At 42.6% G+C, this 22,555-nt stretch overlaps 1 protein-coding gene across 4 annotated transcripts in view; it reads right to left on the bottom strand.

The window, feature by feature from the left end:
• Positions 1-896: 896 nt before the first annotated feature.
• The window catches only part of DOCK11 (dedicator of cytokinesis 11), a 189,510-nt gene continuing 167,851 nt past the window's right edge, over positions 897-22,555 (bottom strand). For 2 of the 4 annotated variants that reach the window (XM_026478872.4, XM_026478874.4), the window contains 7 exons: positions 18,102-18,215; positions 17,422-17,568; positions 8,478-8,688; positions 7,901-8,091; positions 7,175-7,275; positions 5,480-5,618; positions 897-1,360 (listed from right to left, as the gene is read on the bottom strand). In XM_026478872.4, the coding sequence (XP_026334657.2) occupies positions 1,238-1,360; positions 5,480-5,618; positions 7,175-7,275; positions 7,901-8,091; positions 8,478-8,688; positions 17,422-17,568; positions 18,102-18,215 (1,026 nt within the window). In that variant the 3' untranslated portion in view covers positions 897-1,237. The remainder of the gene's footprint in view (positions 1,361-5,479; positions 5,619-7,174; positions 7,276-7,900; positions 8,092-8,477; positions 8,689-17,421; positions 17,569-18,101; positions 18,216-22,555) is intronic. The other 2 variants (XM_057313809.1, XM_057313812.1) reach the window with 1 other exon arrangement.

Here is a 22,555-nt window from a genome sequence, read left to right as displayed (position 1 = left end):
GTAAAGAAAAATGGCACGCCAGGAGCATCACCTCTAAGATTTCCTTCGTCACAAAGCATTAAAAAAGCCAAGGCTCCCAGCAATCCATTTAGACTTCCGTGTCTTTTTCTTCCTCTGAAAAATTGGCTAAACTCTATAAGAAAAATATGTCTAGACCTTAAAGTTGACAGGAAAGGCAGCCAAAATTATATGGAAAATTCAAGCTCCAAAAAAAGTTCTTTACATCTCGGTGACTCCTGAATGACGTCAGGAGTCTGAGAGGTCTTCAAAGTTAGAGATGGAATCCCTAGCTAGCAGTCATTAGATCCGCGGTGGGTGCGTAACCTGACCCCCCCCCACTACTGCAGCCATCCAGTTCTTTCAAAATACTTGCTGATCTTGTACACTGAAAAGAAAAATAGTCATGATGAAAAAATGCCTCCCTGACTCTGATACCTTGAAAGTTTCGAAGTTGCATAGGAGGCACTGACCGTAAATTCTCGGAAATGTTTTCTTTAGCTTTACGGATAGCCCCAGAGGATGAAGCTCTGGGAACGAATGCCACTTCCTAGGGAAAGCCAGGTCGCATGTGACTCCCTTGTCCTGGAAGCAGAGAGAGACCACCTTGATCACCTAGCATGACTGGATCAAAACGTGAAGGGACAGTACGTTTGGTATTTCTCTGTATAGTCTGTCCTTGTGAAAGTCCCCTTTAAAAATAACCCTTCTGTTTCCTTTAGCCTCGCCTTGACCACTAGCAGGCAGAGGTTCGGATTACCTCCCCAACTGGAAACATCCACGTTTTACGGAAATTTTATCCGTTTTTTTCTCTCTCCAAGCATCAGTAGGGTCATGAATTGAGCTTCCTGTCAAGAAAAATGCTAAGTTCAAAGTATTATTTCCTTCACTTCTAATTACAAATAAGTTTTACCTTTTATTGTGTTCCATTATACAATTTTACACAGTACCATTATCATCTGAAGCAGTAATTAAGCAAATTGAATTAACGTTTTTGAGCTCTACTTCTCCGTATATAGATTTTCCTAAAAAAGTACAAACCAAGCACAGTGGTGCAATTTTCCAGGCACTTTCAAGTTGCTTAAATATTTACAAATACGTAAGCACCCTGTTTGAAAGCATGAAAATTTTGGTGTCAGGATGAAACACTCCGCGTATATCAAATCTTCAAATTGTAACATTTGCGCAGCTCCGATTATTCCTGAGAAAGGTCAGTCTTGTTGTCGCTTTGCACATGTCCTCAGATTTCTGCAGTGTATCTCGGGGAACCATAACCTCTGTCGCTTGATGTACCACTAATTGCACAAAATACATGTAACGTGTTGCTCATCCAGGGGGAATGGATCGTGTCTTCTTGTAAGATCTAAGACAAAGAAAAAAAATCGGCATGTTTATCATGAAGCAAAATAGCCACGGTCAAAAAAGTATGTGGATATGAAATTACAGGCATATTTCAATTTGTCACTGACACGCAGCTATTTAAAATGACATAAAACAGAAAGAGCAAAGAATAACATTACCGACTTAAGTCTTCAAAGCTGTATTACAAAGGCGGCATAGCAAAAAAGCAGAAAAAAAAATCTGGTTACTCATTAAGAAAAGCAAAAGACCGTAAAGTGCAAAATCCAAGAAAAAGTGACAGACAATGCAATCTTTAAAATATATATTTTTTAAATGAACGATCATAACAAGAGCTCCTAACAGTGGTTCTCGGAATCACCCGTGGGGCTTTTCAAACACACAGATACCCATGCTCCGTCCCTGGAGACCTTGGAAAATATTCTTAAATAAAGTCACAAGTGCATATTTCTGTTCTAAAGACACACTAGAACTATGTAAGTGAATTGATACAGAAGGCTTTTCATGGAAATGAAGAACTTCGCACATATAAAATGTAAATTTTATATCCCGTAAGTATATAAACATATATATTCATATCGGTATAGATATTTGAAAAACTTTCCATTTTGTGTGATCAAATACGCTTGCTTAGATGGAAGAAAAGAAGGGGTGCCTGGCTGGCTCAGTTGGTAGAGCATGCGACTCTTGGTCTCAGGGTCAGGAGTTCAAGCCCCACGTTGGGTGTGGAGCCTACTTAAAAAAAAAAAAGATGGAAGAAAAGAATACCATATACATCACATCCAGCCTCTATACTGTATGAGCCCAACTTAGGTCTCAAGCTTTCAATACTTGGTTCTCAAGTTAGCTTTGAAACTTCAGTGTTAAGCCCACAGACTGGTCTATGGTGACAGTAATGAGTCCTATCATTTGTGTTGCTACACGTTAGGTCTTATAGAAAGTCCACAATAGAGAAATTTCCTCTTACAAAAATCGTAACTCATGACACTAATCTGGAAGCCAAGCAGAGGTTTAAGAGATGACTAATTGTTTATTCACACCTGTCAGATGTGACAACACAATATGGGACTCATTGTGTAGAAAACGAAACATACCAGACCCTACAGTGGCCACCAGTGACTCTATCTAATTAAGAAATCGGCAATTCATAATTTTAAGCTAATATAAAGCCCATTTTTATTTTTAAAAGATTTTCTTTATTTAAGTCTCCTTTTAAAAGTCGAAAGCTTGAAGAAGTTTTACAAAGAACTGTATATTTTGTTACACTATGACAGATTACATTGAAGAGGGGGAAGAATAAGGAGACTGTATCTCTTCTGTCAAGTAATCATTTCTGGGGTGCAACAGAATAATTTATATTGTACTATACAGCTATACTTTGTCTTATTTTGTATTATTTTATCTTTCTTTGGGAAATAATGTATCTTAAAGTGTAGGACTGAATAAAGGCCCTCTTTTGTGAGAATCTAATAGGAAACACTGAATTATAAAAATTCACTGTAACGTCAACAGTTAGGGCACACCTAAATGTGATGCATTATGACAGGACAGCTCGCATAAATATAAACCAATAGAAACTGAAGATTTTTCAATAAAACAAGACGAAATCAGAGAGGGAGACAAGCCAGAAGAGACACTTAACCATGGGAAACAAACTGAGGGTCTCTGGAGGGGAGGGGCGTGGGGGGATGGGCACGAAGGAGGGCACGTGATGGGATGAGCACTGGGTGTGATATGCAACTGACGAATCACTGACTTCCACCTCTGAAACGAATCATACACTATGTGCTAATTAATTGAATGTAAATAAAATACAATTTAAAAAAGAAACTAAGATTTTTCTTGGTTATCTATCAATATATAATATCCAGGATCTAAAATACTGGTCTCTCCAACTCAATAAAATAGCCACGGTTTATGGGAATCAAATGAGAGAGACAGGGGCACCTGGGTGGCTCACTTGTTAAGCGTCTGCCTTCAGCTCAGGTCATGATCCCAGGACCCTGGGATTGAGCCCCACATCGGGCTCCTCCGCGGGAGCCTGCTTCTTCCTCTCCCCCTCCCCCTGCTTGTGTTCCCTCTCTCGCTGGCTGTCTCTCTGTCAAATAAATAAATAAATAAATAAATAATCTTAAAAAAAAATGAGAGAGACAGATGGGAAATAGGACAGCAGATCTGCAAAATCCACACTTCGGGGGGAAAGGAACTTTATAAAATGACTGCTCTAAATATCTTGATCACTATATAATAACAGTAAATTGAATAATCTGTTTTCCATTTGAGTAATTTGGAGTTTCAGGCTAGGTCATGCAGTTGTGTGCAATATACGACACATTGGCTTAAAACTATGTGTGTCGTTGTTGTATCTTTTGCGAAGGAGTTTTTGCTGATTTTCTGTGGGCTGTGAAGAATAGAAACCCATACACTGGATAGCTCCGAGGAACAAATTATGTCGTCTATCTGCCTCAGAGCAGTGATGGCACAGAAAGGTATACACCCCTCCACTACTCATGGGCTGAGCTCGACACACAGGGAATAAAGGAATTGGAATGATTTCCTCCCTTCCCAGTCCTGATCACCTGGCTGCTTTGGGAAGGAGACAAAAAAGGATCCCTGAACACTGAACAGCAGAGGGATGCCTTGGAACCGTTTGTACTCCCTCCTAAATGGGCTAATAGAAGTAAAGATGGCAAAAAGAAGAAATAGAACACTGATTCCAGACTCCTCAGGCCAATGAGATTCCCAGACATGGAGAACGGGCGAGTAGGAGACTGGGGTAAGCAGTCTCACTGAACAGATGGGATGAGGAAGGTCTGGCTGACCGACATCTTCATGCTGAGATGACAGTGGGTGGCAAATGTGACTTCTGGTCATTCAGTGCAACCTTGTGCTAACTGTAACTAAATTTCCCACAGCAAGCAATTGCTGAAATGCAGCGACCAGGACAGAGAAGGTTCTGGAACGAGCTTTGAGACTGTGTTCTCTAAAGGGTTGTAGTTATCCTTGTTTCTTTGAAGAAGCCTTGCTTTCTTAAAAAATCAGAGTTTGAAGAGTTGCAGAAGCAAATATTTCTCTTATTGGCTGTTTTCATGAGTGAGGAAAGGAACGCTGATAGGCTCAGTTGCTGAGGGACTACACCATCGTGCTGGGACTTTTACGAACATGTTGAAGACATTAAAATACTTGAGTGACGATTCATGTAGAGAGTGGTCAGGACTCCAGCATAAAAATGAAGTTTACCGGGATTATCCAGGAGTACATGGGTTTAAGACAAACAGGTGTCTAAAAAGTCCTGGGGTGCCTGGCTGGCTCAGGTGTATAAAAATCCTAACTACTTAATTGTGACACAATGTGGCTGTAAATGGTGAACGGGTCTTGGCTTCTGTATTTTTCAGGTTGTGGTTTTACTAAGTTAGCTGCAATTGTCACAAACACTCAGTCATAGATGAAAATGCTAAAACAGGGGCGCCTGGGTGGCACAGCGGTTAAGCGTCTGCCTTTGGCTCAGGGCGTGATCCCGGCGTTGTGGGATTGAGCCCCACATCAGGCTCCTCCGCTGGGAGCCTGCTTCTTCCTCTCCCGCTCCCCCTGCTTGTGTTCCCTCTCTTGCTGGCTGTCTCCCTCTCTGTCAGATAAATAAAATCTTTAAAATTAAATAAATAAAAGAAAGAAAGAAAACGCGAAAACATTTCTCACATTTTGGAAGTCCCTCAGTATCTCACCTAAACGATAGTATCTACAGTTTCTTACGGCCAAGATAGATATTCTCTTAGGGATTTGGCTCCTGTGCCAATCATTTCACTTCTCTAGGACCTTCTTGAGAGACTCTTACCCACGTTTCCAGTAGATCAATTCAGATTTGCTCAGCTCGTTACTTCTAATAGCATCGTGGCCCAAAGAACAAAATGCCTTATTACTGATAATTGCTTTAGCAATTGCTTCAGATAATTATTTCAAATTTGATTTGCATTATATCATTTAAACGATTCAAGATAATAGGAAGAAATTTGAAAATACAGACGGAGTAATTTCAAGGTAATGCATTTCGAAAGAATAGACTTTGCTAAGTAACACTTCGGTGGCCCCAGATCATGTTTTCATTTTTAACTACCCTAATACTTGCCTGCTCGTGGATAATGTCAGACAGTTCTTTCACCATGTCTCTGAAATTTGACTTGAGCCCTTCATGGTACTCAATTTGATCTTCTTTAATTAGCCGCTCATTGAGTTCAAGGGCAATGCTGCACGCCTGTATGAATTTCCTGTGGGCAAAGCGCAAAGATAAGGGTTTCAGCATTTATTCCTAGAAAGTCTCGCTGACCACCAATTTGATACTCGCTTTAAACGTGGCTTGCCTAGAGGGAAGATTGGAATCCTGTATTTTCTCACTGTGTCTTTGCTAATGCTACTTCCCAAGTCCGAAATACCTTTTCCTTTCTTTCCCACCTTTCCCCTTTGGTTTCTTACCTCTGTTAAAACCTGGCTCAAAACATCAACCTTCTAGAAAGACTATCTGCTCAGCCACATGATAGTAAGTCAGCTAAACTTGTGCTAACGTTAATTTGCATCCGTAGATAATGAGTCGTGCATTCAGAAATAATTTATTTGGGGTTACTATGTACCCAGTACAGTGCTGCGTGTTACAGGCAGGAACTTTGTGTCCTGGGCTGGGAATGGGGACGAAGATTGGGGGGTGATGGGTGAAATTGGTGAAGGGGATTGAGAGGTACAGACTTCTTGTTATAAAATACATAAGTCACGGAGATGAAAAGTACAGCATAGGGAATACAGTCAATAATATTGTAATAACGTTGTATGGTGACAGATGGTGTGACCACACAGCATGGCGAGCATCGCGTAATACAGAGAATTGCCAAATCAGTATGTTATACGCCTGAAACTAATAACATTGTCTGTCAACTGTACTTTAATAATTTAAAAAAGTGGGGACAGGGAGTTGACGACTTATTGTAAAAGCATTTGTCCATCATCCATGCGTTTGTGCGTACTGTCCATAATCAGAGCGTAGGTCTTGGGGGACAAAGTACCTCACTGCCCATTGGGTTTGTATCCCTGTCATAGTAACTAGTAGAATCTTTCTGCGCATGCCAGGCGTTAATAAATATTGGCGAATGAGCGACTACTGGTTGTTCTGCAACCTGGAACAGCTGATAACACGCATACCGGAAAAGTACATGGAATAAGTCGGGAGCAAATGAGTGGATGAGTTGTCATCCTTCCTCTTAGCCTATTTTACTCAACTGTCTCTCTTATTCTGAACGTAAACTTTATATATACATATTAAGCAGATTGTTTTCTAATGCAAGACCATTCAGACATGCCTTAGCCTACAGGGACACACATGCGAGCCACGGTATCACGTGCCCTGGACCAGCAGGTTCCAAGTGGACGTAAGGACACAGGACAGGAGAAAGCCTATCTAACCCTTCCAGTTCCACTTTTAGTCCTACCCTGAATGGTCTGAAATGCTGCAAGATGAAGTCGATCAGGCAAGGGAGGAAAGCACACAGTTGAATGCGGGCTTGCATTTGTGCCACAATATGCAAAGCAATAAGGTAAATTGGCATATCTCATCTCTCGGGGATGCTAGGACATTGCTAGTGTCGTGCCCCGAGAAAGAGATCGTGCGTTTCCTCGCTACTTGAAGTACCGTTAGAAGGTCACTCACATATTGTAAATGAGAACGGAGAATGTCCTTTTTGGGAGGGATGTTATTGGGTGAATATTTTGCTTTCTGTGAAGAAGAAAATGGCAGTAAAAGGGTAGAGGACTCGAGGGAAAAGGACGCAGCACTTACCTAAACATGTCTTTCAACTCATTTACTTTCTTAGGTGGATACTTGCTAGCTTGACTATCATTTAAGAAAGCCCTTGCATATGCTAACGGACCAGCATTTACCTAAAGGACAAAGGGAGAAAAATGAGAGTTGTCAGAACGCAATCGAAAAGTAATTTCTGCCTTTCTCATTTCTTTTTTTCTTAAGATTTCATTTTTTTTTAAGTAACCTCTACCCCCAACACGGGGCTCGAACTCACAACCCCCGAGATCAAGAGTTGCATGTTTCCCCAACTGAGCCAGCCAGGCGCCCCACCATTTCTCCTAAAAAAAACAAAACAAAACAAAACAAAAAAAACAAAAAACAAAAAACCAAAAAAAACCCAACCCTAAATCCATTAAAAATCTACCTCTGAGGACCCCATTTACTATTCTTACTAGAAGTTTATTTGAAAAAAATGACTAAAGCAGATCATCTGCAAAGACGATATTCTAACAAGTGACTTAATGACTTCGGCTACAGAAACACAGAGCGTGGCCGCCGTCACAGGGTTTGTGTTAAAGTCTTCTGCCGCAGCGCAACACTGATGGACACTGAGCCTAATGTCTTCAGGTTCACTGAGAACAGCGCACGGGTTTTCATTCTCAGTAAGAGCCGAACGCACAAGTGCCATGACTGCTTGCTCTGCGCCCTTATGAAAGCAAGGCCACCAGGAACCACTGAGGACATGCTCAGCAGCCCACATACCTGCACTGAAACGCAGCCCTGCAGTTTCAGCTGGAGCTGAATCATGTCCACGTCAGCAGAGGAGCAAAGTGTTTTCAGCTCTGCCGTTTTATCTTTGATTTCATCAGTAGCAACATCAATGGGCTTTAAATTAATCTGCTGTTCGTAGTTTATAGGGATCCTCTTCTTCACATATGGAAAGGAGTTGGAAGCTGTTAAAATGTTCACACTGATTTATTATCTTGAAAAAAAATCATGTGTTCAAACAGCCAAATCAAAGGAAAAAAACCTCCATTGCGCTTAATTGCCCCCACCATGCGTTCTCCAGACAATACCCTAAGGTATCAGAAAGCACCTTATTACTTCAGGATTGAGGGGAAAATTCTCGTTACGCGACACCCTGCGGCAATCAGTCACGAGTTACCTATGGGGCAAGTATGGGGTATAACGTGGCTGTGTTCGTGCAAGCTACTGACTGAACAGCTGAACAATGAAGGGTCACAATCGCAGTTTACGTCTTCCTGCTCGCCACCTGCTACTTGTGTGTATCAGAAAGAACCAAGTCCAACAGAATGTTATCACGCAAAGCCCGACTTACTAGTCAAGATTGTACGACGCTTGCATTGTTCTTCTACGCAGCCTTGCTTTTTGCCGGATAGTGTATAAGGAGCTTCAAAAACAAATCTGTTGATATTATGGTTTCTTTCAAACTCGGTCTTTCTCTCTGTGAGTTCCTTGTCATCAAAGTAGGGCTTCACGTAAGTGACTTGGATGTGAGCATATTTTGGATCGAGCTCCTTGGCATTTACCTATAAAGTAAGAAAGTTTTGTTTTTTATTCGATGGAAGGGAAAAGGGGGTAGAGGTAAGCCACTAACTCCTTTGAGATCAACTGGGGAATGCTGTTATTATGATTGCGTTCCCAACTGGATATACACCTGGAGGAGAGCTTTGTTCTTTTTTGAAGGATCATTTCCTTCTGATTATAAAGAAGTTACAGAAACCTATTTGGAAATTATAGGAATGGGGGAAGAAAATAAAAATCATAATCCTAGCAGTTGGCAAGGACCATTATTCACATTTTCATATATCTCCATATTGTTTACAAAGCTGAGGTCATACTAAACACTGTTTTATAATCTGATTCTTTAAAAATATCTTTAAAAGGTTAACTGCACATTTGAATTCTACCTTGATAAAAACATATGACAGAGAGGATTCTGGGAAGGTGGTAGAGGACCAGACTCTATCTTCCTACCCAGACAACATTTACGCTGGCAGAGTCTGTCTGATCTAACTATTCTGGCACTCTGGAGTCTATTGAAAGCTTGTAACTTGTAGGGGAAGGCTTGGACAGAAAACAGCAGTGAATTTTGATTTCGGTCAATTTCAGCTCTTGGCGCAATGGCAGCTGCTCATATCCTACTCCCCAGCCCCATGTTCCTGGAACAGCGTGCAGGAGCCCAGATGGCAAGAAGGACCCTGTCCTCCAGATACTAGGGATCTGTGCTCCGACTGCTGTTTCTGGTCACAGAGGTACAAAGAGGCTGCGGCCATTTTTTTAAAAACCTTTTTTAAAAAAGATTTTATTTATTTATTTATTTATTTGACAGAGGGAGAGAGAGAGAGAGAACACAAGCAGGGGGAGCAGCAGGCAAAGGGGGAGGGAGAAGGAGGCTCCCTGCTGAGCAGAGAGCCCCACACGGGGCTTGATCCCAGGATGCTGGGATCACGACCCGAGTCGAAGGCAGACGCTTAATGGACTGAGCTACCCAGGTGCCCTTGCTGTGGCCATTTTTGTTGTACTTCCCTGCCCCCTGGCTGAAGTGACTTCCAGGGGATTTAAAAGATCTCTCCCCTTTATTTTTCTTTTTCCCCTCTCGGGAGCCAGGCATTGAAGACAAGGACACTCAAAAGCAACAGCATACAGAAGGGAAATTAGAAATGTACCACGCACGCCCAGGGGAAGGTATGAGTTCAGAAAAGACCTGAGAAGACCCTAAGTTTACGCCTCAGGCTGATCCACGGCACAGAGACAGCCTACAACAATTAAAACCCAAACCCGGCAAATCCTGGGAAAGGGGGAGAATCTGCCTTCCAGAATGACCACAGCATCAGATCCAAATGTCCAGTTTTCAACAACAACAACGACGACGACAACAAATCACAAGGCACCTGAAGAAACAGGCAAGTGTGGCACATTCAAAGGAGAAAAGCAACCCAATGGAAACTTATCCCCCCAAAGGACCTGAGAGTAGACCTACTAGAAAAAGACTTTAAAACAACTGTCTTGATGACTAAGATGTGGAGAAAGTCAAGAAAATGATGTATGGACAAATGTCAATATCAACGAAGAGGTAGAAAACTTAAAAAGAAACCAAACAAATTTTGGAGGTGCAAAATATAATAAGTAAAATGAAAATTCACTAGAGGGATTCAAAGGCGGATTTGAACAGGCAGAAATAATATCAGGGAACTTGAAGATAAAACAATCATGTGGAACATCACCCAGTGGACCAACACACACATTGTAGGAGTCCCTGAAAGGAGAAGAGATGGAAAGGGGCAGAGGTAATATTTGAAGAAGTAATGGGTGAAAACTTCCCAAATTTGAGAAAAGGCATGACTATAAAAATCCAAGAAGATCAAAAGATTCCAAGTAGGGTAAGTCAAAGAGACCCACACTGAACCACATTAAAATCAAACTGTCAAAAGCCAAAGACAGAGAGAATTTTGAAAGAATCAAGAGAGAAGCCACTCATCACATGTAATAATTTTGTTTCCTACATAATTTAAGAGACTAATGTTTTAAAAAAATTATTGGTTTATTTTTTGGACACACAATGTATAAAGATATAATTCTACACATCAACGACTCAAAGGGGTAGGGATGGGGCTGTTAAAGAAGCAGATTTTTTGTATGTTCTTGAAGTTAAACAGTTATAAATTCAAATTGGAGTGTTATAAGTTTAGGATGTTAAATATAATCCCCAAGAAAACCACAAAAATAGAGTTGAAGAATACAGTCAAAAGGAAATGGGAAGCAGATTAACCATTTCACTATAAAAATTAATTAAACAGGGGCGCCTGGGTGGCGCAGCGGTTAAGCGCCTGCCTTTGGCTCAGGGCGTGATCCCGGCGTTGTGGGATCAAGCCCCACATCAGGCTCTTCAGCTATGAGCCTGCTTCTTCCTCTCCCACTCCCCCTGCTTGTGTTCCCTCTCTCGCTGGCTGTCTCTATCTCTGTCAAATAAATAAATAAAATCTTTAAAAAAAAAATTAATTAAACAAAATGAAGACAGTAATGTAAAAATGAGATACAAAATAGCTATAAGGCACATACGAAAACAAATAGCAGAATGAAAGAAGTCTCTCGTGATCAGTAATTACTCGAAATGTAAATGGATTAAAATGAAATCAAAAGAGATTTATAGAATGGATAAACAATTATGATCCAACTATATGCAGTCTACAAGAGATTTATTTTAGATCCAAAGACATACATGGGCTGAAAATGAAAAACAGAAAAAGATAGTTCATGCATATAGTAACCAAAAGGGAGCAGGGGTGAATATACTAACATTGAACAAAATAGACTTGAAGTTTTAACAGGTCACAAGAGACAAAAAAAAAAAAAAGGACACTGTGTATTGATAAAAGGCTCAGTACAGCAAGAAGACTAAACAATCATAAACATCTACACACCTAATAACAGACCATCAAACTATATAAAGCAAAAATTGACAGAACTCAAAGGAGAAACAGTTTTACGATGATACTTGGAGAATTTAATACCCCACTCTCAATATTAGATACTGCAAGCAGACAGAAGGTAAGTAAGGAAATAGAGGACTTGAAGAATACAATAAACCACTACATCTCCCAAACATATACAGAATACCCAACAACGATACGCTTTCTTCTCAAGTGCACATGGGACATTTTCCAGGATAGACTGCATGTTAGGCCACAAATTAAGTCTCAATAGATTTAAAAAGACCATTATCATACAAAGTATCTTCTCTGAGCACAATGGGATAAAGTTAGAAATCGATAACAGAAGTAAAATAGGAAAATTCATAAATTTGTGGAAATTAAACACTTAAAAAAATCAATGATTCAAAGAAAAAAAATCACAAGGGAAATTAGAAAATACTTGGAGATTAACGAAAACAAAAATCACAAGACACCAAAACTTACAGGACACTGCAAAAGCAGTGCTAAGGAGGAAATTTATAGTGATAAACACAACATTAAGAAATGGGAAAGATTTCAATTCAACAACATAATTCTACAACTTAAGGAACTAGAAAGAGAGGAACTAAACCCAAAGCTAGCAGCAGGAAGGAAATAAAGATTAAGCAGAGGTAAATGAAATAGAGAATAGAAAAATAGAGGAAAGCAATGAAACCAAAGGTTTGTTCTCTGAAAAGATCAATAAAATTGACAAATCTTTAACCAGATGGACTAAGAAAAAAAGAACACTCAAAATTACTAAAATCAGAAATGAAAATGAGGATGTTACTACCAATTCTATAGAAATAAAAAGGATTATAGGTGAGTACTATGAGCAACTGTACGCCAACAACTTAAATAACTAGATGAAATGAACAAATTCCTAGAAACACACAAAAAAAGAAAAATCTGAATAGATCTATAGCTAGTAAGGAGATTGAATCAGTAATCAAAAATTTTCTGATGGGAGCCCCAGGGTGGCTCAGTCTGTTGGGCAACAAACTCTTGATTTCAGCTCAGGTCTTGATCTCAGGGTTGTGAGTTTGAGCCCCATGTCAGGCTCCATGCTGGGTGTGGAGACTACCTAAAAAATTTTTTTCTGGGGCACCTGTATGGCTCAGTCATTTGAGTGTCCAAGTCTTGATTTTGGCTCAGGTCATGATCTCAGGGTCATGGGATCAAGCCCCATGTTGGGCTCCACACTCAGTGCAGAGTGTGCTTGAGATTCTCTCCCTCTATCCCTCCCCCTGTTCTCTCTCTCTCAAATAAATAAATAAATAAAATCCTAAAAAAATTTCTGATGAAGAAAAGCTCTGGACCTGATGTCTTCACTGGTGAAGTCTACCAAACACTTAAAGAAGAACTACCCCCAATCCTTCTCAAACTCTTCTGAAAAACTCAAGAGGAGGGAACATACCCTGAGTCATTCTATAATGTCAGCATTAACTCTGAAACCAAAGCCAGACAAAGACAGTACCAAAAAACTACAGACCAATACCCCTTATGAACATTGATGCAAAAATCCTCAACAGAAGACTGGCAAACAGAATTCAGCAGCATATTAAAAGGATTATATGCCACAACCAAGTAGGATTTATTTGTGGAATGCAAGGATGGTTCAACATATGAAAATCAATCAATGTAATACACCACAAAAACAGAATGAAGGGAAAAAAACCCTACGTGATCATCTCAATTGATGCAGCAAAAGCATTTGACAAAACTCAACATCTCTCATAATAAAAATACTCAACAAGCCAGGAACAGAAGGGAATTTCCACAATCCAATCCAGGGCCCCTATGAGAAACCCATAGTGAACATTGTACTCAATGATGAAAGGCTGAAAGTTTTTCCTCTAAGATCAGGAACAAAGCAAGGATGCCCACTTTTGCCGCTTTCCAACATGGTGCTAGGAGCACCAGTGAACTGCACACAGAAAAATGGTCAAAATAGTAAATTTTATGTTATGTGTAACAAAAACATAGTTATTATAGTTCTATATGGTCATTAGCAGGACTTTTTTTTTAAAAAAAGATTTTATTTATTTATTTGAGAGAGAGAGAGAGAAAGCACAAGTGGGGGGAGGCAGAAGAAGAAGGAGAGGGAGAAGCAGACTCCCCGCTGAGCAAGGAGCCCCACGCAGGGCTCGATCCCAGGACCCTGGGAACATGACCGGAGCCAAAGGTAAACGCTTAACCAACTGAGCCACCCAGGTGCCCCAGTCATTAACATGACTTTTAATGGATGTATGGATACACACGATTTATAGGCTCAGTCCTCATCAATAGAGTCTTAGGTTGTTTCTCAATTTTTCGCGATTGCAAAAAATGCTCTGATGAACATCCTTGCATTTAAAACTACGTGCATTATTTTTTGATTTATTCCTCAGCATAAATTCCTAGAAGAGAAGTTGCTTCATTAAAAGATTTACATGGTTTTAAGGATTTTGATATATATGACACAGTTAACCTACAGAAAAGTTTACCGACTCGTACATCCGCAAGAAGTGACTGACATTGTAAGGGTGGGCACTCTTGATGACGTGAAACCTTTCATAGGTCTTCTGGTCCTCCAAAGGGACCACGGGAAAGCAGAATAGTTCTTTTCCGGAGACATAAACTATGGTAGTTATGGACCATTTTGTGAAGAGCCTGAATTCCACGTTAAGAAGCTATGCTGCTGGAGGCAAATCTCAGAGCTGTCCCTGCTGGACCTTCCATCTGTGGGCCCTCAATACCCTCCCCTCCGTCAGTCTCCCCACTAACCTGACACCGTGCCCAGGCCCCTCTTTCAGTGTTCTCCCAACTCAATTTGACTTGGGCCTTGGTTGTTGGTGACTTTGTCAATGTCATTGCAATTTACGATAGCCCTTTCTCGTGTTCGGCGTAGAAAACGAAAATTGAAACAAACAAACAAAGACAACAAAAACCTCTCGGGGAACAGTCTCTGTATGCTTTTTTCCCCTCCACGTATACAGGAGGACATCCAGGGCATAGAAAGTTTCTTAGCATCTTTTAACTTCTCCAAATCCATTCTATTTGTTCTTACGTAAAAATCTAAAAGCCGATCTCCAGAAGCCTTAACCTTCTTTTCTCTTCCAGTAAACAGCTAGATTTCTCTACAGAGAACAAACTGGGGGCACCTGGGTGGCTCAGTGGGTTAAGCGTCTGCCTTTGGTTTGGGGGATTCCAGGGTCCTGGGATCGAGCCCCGTGTCAGGCTCCTTGCTCGGCAGGGAGTCTGCCTCTCCCTCTCTCAAATAAATAAATAAATAAATAAATAAATAAATCTTAAAAAAAAAAAAAAGAACAAACTGATGGTTGCCAGAGGGGAGGGGTGGGGGATGGGCAAAATGGGTGAAGGAGAGAGGGAGATACAGGCTTCCACCTATGGAATGAGTAAGTCACGGGAATAAAAGGCATGGCATAGGGACTATAGTCAATGATACTGTAATTGCGTTGTATGGGGACAGGTGGGAGCTGCATTTGAGCGTTAAGATATAAACTTGCAGAATCCCTATGCTGTACCCCTAAAACTAATGTAACATGGTGTGTCAATTAGACCCAGGGGAAAAAAAAGACAGACTTCTCCTAAGAGACCTCAGGAGATAGTTGAGGTAATTATCTAGGCTAAGACGAAACATAGAAGGGAAATAAAAAAGAGGTCAAGCTTGACTTTAACCTTATGAAAGTAAACTATGTATATGGTAAAACGTTCAAACTACCCTCAAGGGTATACATGAAAAGTCAACAATTTCTTGCTATGTAAGACTCTAGTTCCTCTCCTCAGGGGTAAGCATGGTTAGCGGTTTTGTATGTCTCAGTCCAGAAATTTCCTAAGCATATACAAGTTATTGTGAACATCAATTTACACACCAATGTGATCATCCTAGCCATGATTTCCTGCACCTCACTCTTTCCCCCCTCAGTAGTATATCCTGAGAGGTTCAAATCAACACGTCCAAATCTATGTCATTTTTTTAGCGCATAGGCTGGTGTATCCTTGTGTGGATAATACCATTTCTTTAGCCATATGGACATTTAGATTGCTTCCAGGTTGCTAGACAAACTTCGCAGCAATGAACACCTTTAATCATACATCTTTACGGTGGTGGGCACCTACAGGATAAAATCTTAAACATGAGGGGCGCCCGGGTGGCTCAGTGGGTTAAGTGTCTGACTCTTGATTTCAGCTCAGGTCATGATCTCAGGGTCGTGAGATCGAGCCCCGGGTCGGGCTCCACGCTGGGGGCTCCCTCTGCCCTTTCCCCCCTTTAAAAAAACCCTTAAACGTGAAATTGTCGGGTCCAAGGAAACGTATGTTTAAAATATTGGAAAATATTGCCGAACAGCTCTTCGAACTGTCTGTGCCCTTCAGCAGATTTTGTTCTTTGGCAAGGTACAAGAGTGTTTTTAATTTTTACTTGCACACATTAAGAAAGAAATAAGGACGTTCAAAGTACCAAGCGCTTCATGAGGTCTGTTGCCAATGGAGAACGCCTCCCATATTGTGCACACAGATAACGTCAGGGGCCCAGCTGCTTGAGACTGGTTTGTCCCTCGCGCTGGCTTGCCGGGTTTTCAGAGGCAAAATAAAGCAGAAAACGGCATGTTGTTCAGCAAGCCTGGCTTTCCATTAACTTTCCATTTATAGTGTCAGTTGTGTGGCAACGAGCCTGAGACTATCTGGCTACAGGGAGATAAAATCTTCCGTTGTCTTAACTGAATAAAACAACACAAAATAGTGACACGGATAAAGAAAGAAATAGAGGGACGGTGCCAAATATTAATGACCTTGGGACCTACCAGCATGTCTACTTTGAAATGTCTCAGGCAGAGAGTCAAGGTAAAAGCATCTCCACGAGAGACGAGTTAAGCCTACAAAGTGAAGAGATCATTTTCATGATGGGCTGTGACATGTCCTTACCATGGCCACGAGCCTTTGGCTCTGGCGACGCCGTCCTCTTGCGCTAAGACGCCTGCATCCTAGTCACTCAGTAAATACCGCTGTGGCCTGCAGATCCTGGACTGGGTGGGTCCTACCTGCCCTAACGACCAGCTCTCGTTCTGGGCACATCTAGGGCGACTAAGAACGGTCAGGCATTCCTACGGTACTTTCCCCAGATGGTGCCTACAGGACACCATGCATCTCTAGGGAAGAGCCTCTCTTGCTGGAACCTTTTCCATCCTGCCCTGGCAGGGCCTGGTGGCATGGGTAAGCTTTAGAGCGAGGCCAAGGGATCGCTCCTCAACTTACTTCACTGCACATGTAACTACTGAACCAAGGCTAGCTTAGAAGGAAATGCACTAAAGGCACTACTATTCTCTCCATTTTACTAATGAGAAAAATGAGGCACAGAGAAGTTAAGTAACTTCCCTATGGTCGCCTCGCTAGCAAATAGCAAGAGACTGGAGATTTGGGGCGCCTGGGTGGCTCAGTCGGTGAAGCGTCTGCCTTTGGCTCAGGTCATGATCCCGGGTCCTGGGATGGAGCCCCACTTCGGGTTCCCTGCTCAGCAGGGATCCTGCTTCTCCCTCTACCCCTCCCTCCTGCTCGTAATCTCTCTCTCATGCTCTTTCTTGCAAATAAATAAATAAAAATCTTAAAAAAAAAAAAAAAAGAAAGAGAGGGAGAGAATGGAGATTGGAATCCTGCTCTCTCTGGCTCCAAAACCCCCATCCTTTCTTTCACTGTCTGGCGGGCTCTATTTCCATACTTCTCCCTCAGCAGCGAAAACCCAAAAAAGTCAGCAGTGTACCACGTTTGGAACTCACAAACAATGATTTCGAAATGCAGGGTACAGGTTACCTTGTCAGAATCCTGAATTATTTTCACATTCTCTGTGCCAAATTTTTCACCGTAAAGTTTCACGAGTCTCAGAGAAATCTCTGAGAGGCCGGTGAGCTTTGGCTCTTTATAGATGTACTCCTTCCCATCTTCTTCTTCAAAGAAAGACTATTGTAAAGGGAAACACACAATCACTTATAAATAGTGGGAGCAAGCATAGCACTTAGACGAAGTGTACCAAATAACGAGGAAGAATATATTTGAAAAACATTTTAAATCGTACCAAACGCCACGTGGCGTGTATTCACTCTTCTAACTTCAAATAAGTGAGAATTTTCAAATTTGCCGTCACAGGGACGTATAATTGGCCTGAAGTTCTCCGCACTAGGGTTTTTCTCACTCCCTGTCATACTTACCTATTTCTTTGAAAGCTTGCAGTGGTAGACATTTAATATATACTTTAAGAAGTTCAACAGAAAATGAAACTGAGGGAAAAATTCAAATCTATGTGGGACTCTGACCTAATGGATTTAGAGAAGGAAACCAAAGTGACCTTTACACTTACAGAGGCTTCCGGCTGCTGTGACCCACCCTCTATCTAGACAAAGTCCAAGAGCCAACACCCAGGGCTATAGCAATCTCACAATTCAAAGGTGAATGTTTCAAAAGAAAAACAACTTTATGAACGGAAGTATACTTACTTGGCCATAAAAGGCAACTCTGAAGAAAGTCCCTAAAAGTCTTTTTTTTGTATGCATAACCTCTAGAACTTTTGTGTAAGCTCCATGAAGAGTTCTATAAACTTGAGTAAGTTTCTGAAAAAGGAGAATATACAAATCAGCGGGGTGGGGGTGGGGGGTCGGGGAAGCAATGCTATTTCCTTTTCAAAATGGTTTTGTTGGGGTCCCTGCCCCTTTGTCACAATTAGGCAAAATTCCTCAACCAGGTTAAGTCTCAGGGTAGGGGGGCGCCTGGGTGGCTCAGATGGTTAAGCGGCTGCCTTCGGCTCAGGTCATGATCCTGGAGTCCTGGGATCGAGTCCTGCATGGGGCTCCCTGCTCTGCAGGGGGTCTGCTTCTCCCTCGCCCTGTGCCTCTCCTCTGTCTTTGTGCTCTCTTTCTCTCTCAAATAAATAAATAAAATCTTAAAAACAAAGTCTAAGGGTAGAACTGATATATATGTATATCTATGTATTTCTAAATATCCTGTTCATTTCATGCACATCTCAATGGTAATGTCTACTTTAAACATATTGTACCATTGACTATTTTCTCTATGTCTGAATTAGTTTAACTGAAAGAGAAGCCAAATGCTTTGCTTGAGCCCTTATGGCAGAGATGGGAATTAAAAACTTGTGCAAAAACTTCTGGAGATAAAAATAAATGCAGATAGAGTCGAGCTCAGAGAAAGAGCAGAAGCTGGGGGCAATTTCCCTCTCCCATTTTTGGATGATGAAGCAGGGTGGAGTGATTTAGCAACGGGAAGCCAGACAGATCTGGATCCTTCCAGTCTGAGGCATAGATGGCAGCCCCAGGAATGTAGCAGACCACCAAGAGAGGAAGCCAAACAAACAAACAAAAAAATGCAGGGGCACCTGGGTGGTTCAGTTAAGCATTTGCCTTCGGCTCAGGTCATGCTATCTCGGGGTCCTGGGATCCAGCCCTGTACTGGGTTCCCTGCTCAGAGGGGAGTCTGTTTCTCCCTCTCCCTCTGCCCCTCCCTGGCACTTGTGCTCTCTGTAAAATAAATAAAAAATCTTAAAAAAATGCAGATATAAAAATAAGAGTATACACCTCAGAGAGGACTGCTTTTACCCAAGCTTACAGAAGTTTGCAAAGAACATACTCATCTGCACACCCAGAAAAAGGGAGCACGTTGTGCAAAGAACATTATTAAGAATGTGAAAAGACAACCTATAGAATGGGAGAAAATATTTGCCAATTACAGATCTGATAAAGATTTACTATCAGAAAATATAAAGAACTCTCAGGGGCACCTGGGTGGCTCAGTCGGTTGGGCACCAAACTCTTGATTTCGGCTCAGGTCATGATCTCAGGGTCAATGGGATCGAGCCCCTTGTTGGGGTCCGTGCTTAGTGGGGAGTCTCCTTGAGAATCTCTCTCTCCCTCTGCCCCTCCCCCCACCCGCGCGCGCATGTTCTCTAAATAAAATCGTAAAAAAAAATCTTAACAAAAAAAGAACTCTCACACAACTCAACAACAAAAAGACCAACAACCCAATTTAAAAATGGGCCAAGGTCTTGAATAGACATTTCTCCAAAGAAGACATGCAAATGGCTAACAAGCACATAAAAAGATGTTCAAAATCATTGGTCATAAGGAAATACAAATCAAATACCACACTGTGATAACACTTCACACCCACTAAGACGGCTTTCATGCAAAACCCAAAACAACAAGCGATGTTCGGAATGTGGAACGTACACATTGCCGGGGGGAAGGTAAAAGGGAAAGCAGTTTGGTGGTTACTCAAAAAGTTAAACAAAGAATTATCCTATGACCCAGCAGTTCCATTCCTAGGTATATACCCAAGATCAATGAAAACATATGGCCACACAGAAACTTACACACGAATGTCTATGACCGCAACTATTTATAACAGTCAAAAGGGGAAACCAACCCAACTGTCTGCCAGTGGATAAATGGATAAACGAATTGCGGCATATCCATGCGACGGAGAATCATTCAGCCATAAAAAGGAATGAAGTTCTGATCCATGCTACAACTTAGATGAACCTCTAGGGGGGAGGAGTTAAGATGGCGGAGGAGTAGGGGACCCCTTTTTCAGCCGGTCCCCTGAGTCGAGCTGGATAGGTACCAGACCAGCCTAAATAACCACGGAATCAGCCTGAGACGCAGGATGATGCATCTGGATCTGTACAAATGAACATCTCCAGCGCTGAGTATTGAGGTACGAAGAGGGGAGCTGTAAACCGTGCACGGATATCGGAAGATAAACGGAAGGGGGAGGGAGCCGCCGTGTTTGGGCGCCAGGAAGCGGTAGCCACCTGCACGGGGGAGCGGGCGGACTCACAGAGGGCACCCACGAGAGAGCGGACTGAGACCGGTGAGCCGTGAACGCGCGCCACCAGGCATCTCCCGGAACACCGGAATCCCGGTGTGCTCACGGGATCCAGACTGAGACCGGGAACTCCCGGATCGCGCGCGGGGCGGCTGGCGGCTGGCGGGCCACCTGCACGGGGGAGCGGGCGGACTCGCGGTCGGCACCCGCGAAACAGCAGACTGAGACCCTGAACCGGGTGCGCGTGCCACCAGGCTTCTCCCGAAACTCCGGAATCGCGCTGTGCTCACCGGGCATAGACTGAGACCGGGAGACCCGGGAGCGCGCAGGGCGGCCGGTGGCTGGCGGCATTAGAAACACAAAGGACAGAGACGCGCCGGCCCTGGAAGTGAGGGCAGGGTCGCCGGGTGTGGGGCGCACATCCCGGGATGCCGCAGAGTTGAGCAGCACCAACAGTAACAGAGTTAAAGTGGCCAGAACATCAGTGGAGAACGGGCCGCAATCCCTCTGTTCTGTGACAATGCAGCCTCTGCTGCTCTGAACCTCAGAAGAGGCATAGCCGGCCGCCAGGGAAAGCCGCCAGAGAACAAAAGCCTGGAAATACCGGCTCAGAGAGTGCCCATCCCCATCCTCCCTCGCAGGGGACTCGGAGACTCTACCCAAACAGGGCTGCCTGAGTATCGGCGCGGCAGGCCCCTCCCCCAGAACACAGAAGGCAGGCTGAAAAATCAAGAAGCCCACAACCCGGGCGCCTGGGTGGCGCAGTCATTGAGCGCCTGTCTTCGGCTTAGGGCGTGATCCCGGCGTTCCGGAAAGGAGTCCCTCATCGGGCTCCTCCGCTGGGAGCCTGCTTCTTCCTCTCCCACTCCCCTGCTTCTGTTCCCGTTCTTGCTGACTGTCTGTCTCCCTCTCTCAGATAAGTAAATAAATAAAATCTTTAAAGAAGAAGCCCACATCTCTAAGATCCCTATAAACAAGGGGCACGGCCTGGGACCCAGTCAATAATTTTGGGCTCTGGACAACCCCGCAACCTCCCCTCATTAAAATGACAAGAAGGAGAAGCCCCCCCCCAGCAAAGAAAAGACAGTGAGTCAGTGGCCTCTGCCACAGAAGTAACGGATATGGATGTAACCAAATTATCAGAAATGGAATTCAGAGTAACAATGGTCAAGATAATGAGTAGACTTGAAAAAAGTATTCAGGAAAATATTACTGAGAATATAGAATCCCTAAGGGCGGAAATGAGAGAAAATTTGACAGAAATTAAAAATTCTATGAGCCAAATGCAGGCAAAACTAGAGGCTCTGACGGCCAGGGTCACAGAAGCAGAGGAACGGGTTAGTGAAGTGGAGGATGGGTTAATAGAGGAAAAAACCAAAATACAAGCTGCTCTTAAAAAAATCCACGCCCACGAATGTAGGTTACGGGAGATTACTGACTCAACGAAACGATCCAATGTTAGAATCATTGGCATCCCTGAGGGGGTGGAGAAAAACAGAGGTCTAGAAGAGATATTTGAACAAATTGTAGCTGAAAACTTCCCTAATCTAGCAAGGGAAACAAAAATTTGTGTCCAAGAGGCAGAGAGGACCCCTCCCAAGCTCAACCATGACAGACCTACACCACGTCACGTCATAGTGCATTTCGCAAATATGAGATCCAAGGATACAGTATTGAAAGCGGCCAGGGCAAAGAAATTTCTCACGTACCAAGGCAAAGGCATCAGAATTATGTCAGACCTGTCTACACAGACCTGGAATGAGAGAAAGGGTTGGGGGAGCATTTTTAAAGCTCTTTCAGAGAAAAACATGCAGCCAAGGATCCTTTATCCAGCAAGGCTGTCATTCAGAATTGATGGAGAAATAAAGACATTTCAGAATCGACAGTCACTAGCCAATTTCGTAACCACGAAACCAGCCCTACAGGAGGTATTACGGGGGGTTCTATAAAAGTAAAAAGGCCCCAAGAGTGACACAAAACAGAAAGTCACAGCCAATACAAACAAAGACTTTACTGACAACATGGCAGAATTAAAAGCATATCTCTCAGTACTCAGCCTTAACATTAATGGTTTAAATTCTTGCTTTAAATGCCACAGGGTTGCAGATTGGAT

The sequence above is a fragment of the Ursus arctos genome, chromosome X (genome assembly GCF_023065955.2).
Source record: "Ursus arctos isolate Adak ecotype North America chromosome X, UrsArc2.0, whole genome shotgun sequence".
In the NCBI taxonomy this organism is placed as follows: Eukaryota; Metazoa; Chordata; class Mammalia; order Carnivora; family Ursidae; genus Ursus; species Ursus arctos.
The sequence above is the reverse complement of the archived record's forward strand: the minus strand, read 5'-3'. Positions and strand labels throughout refer to the sequence as shown.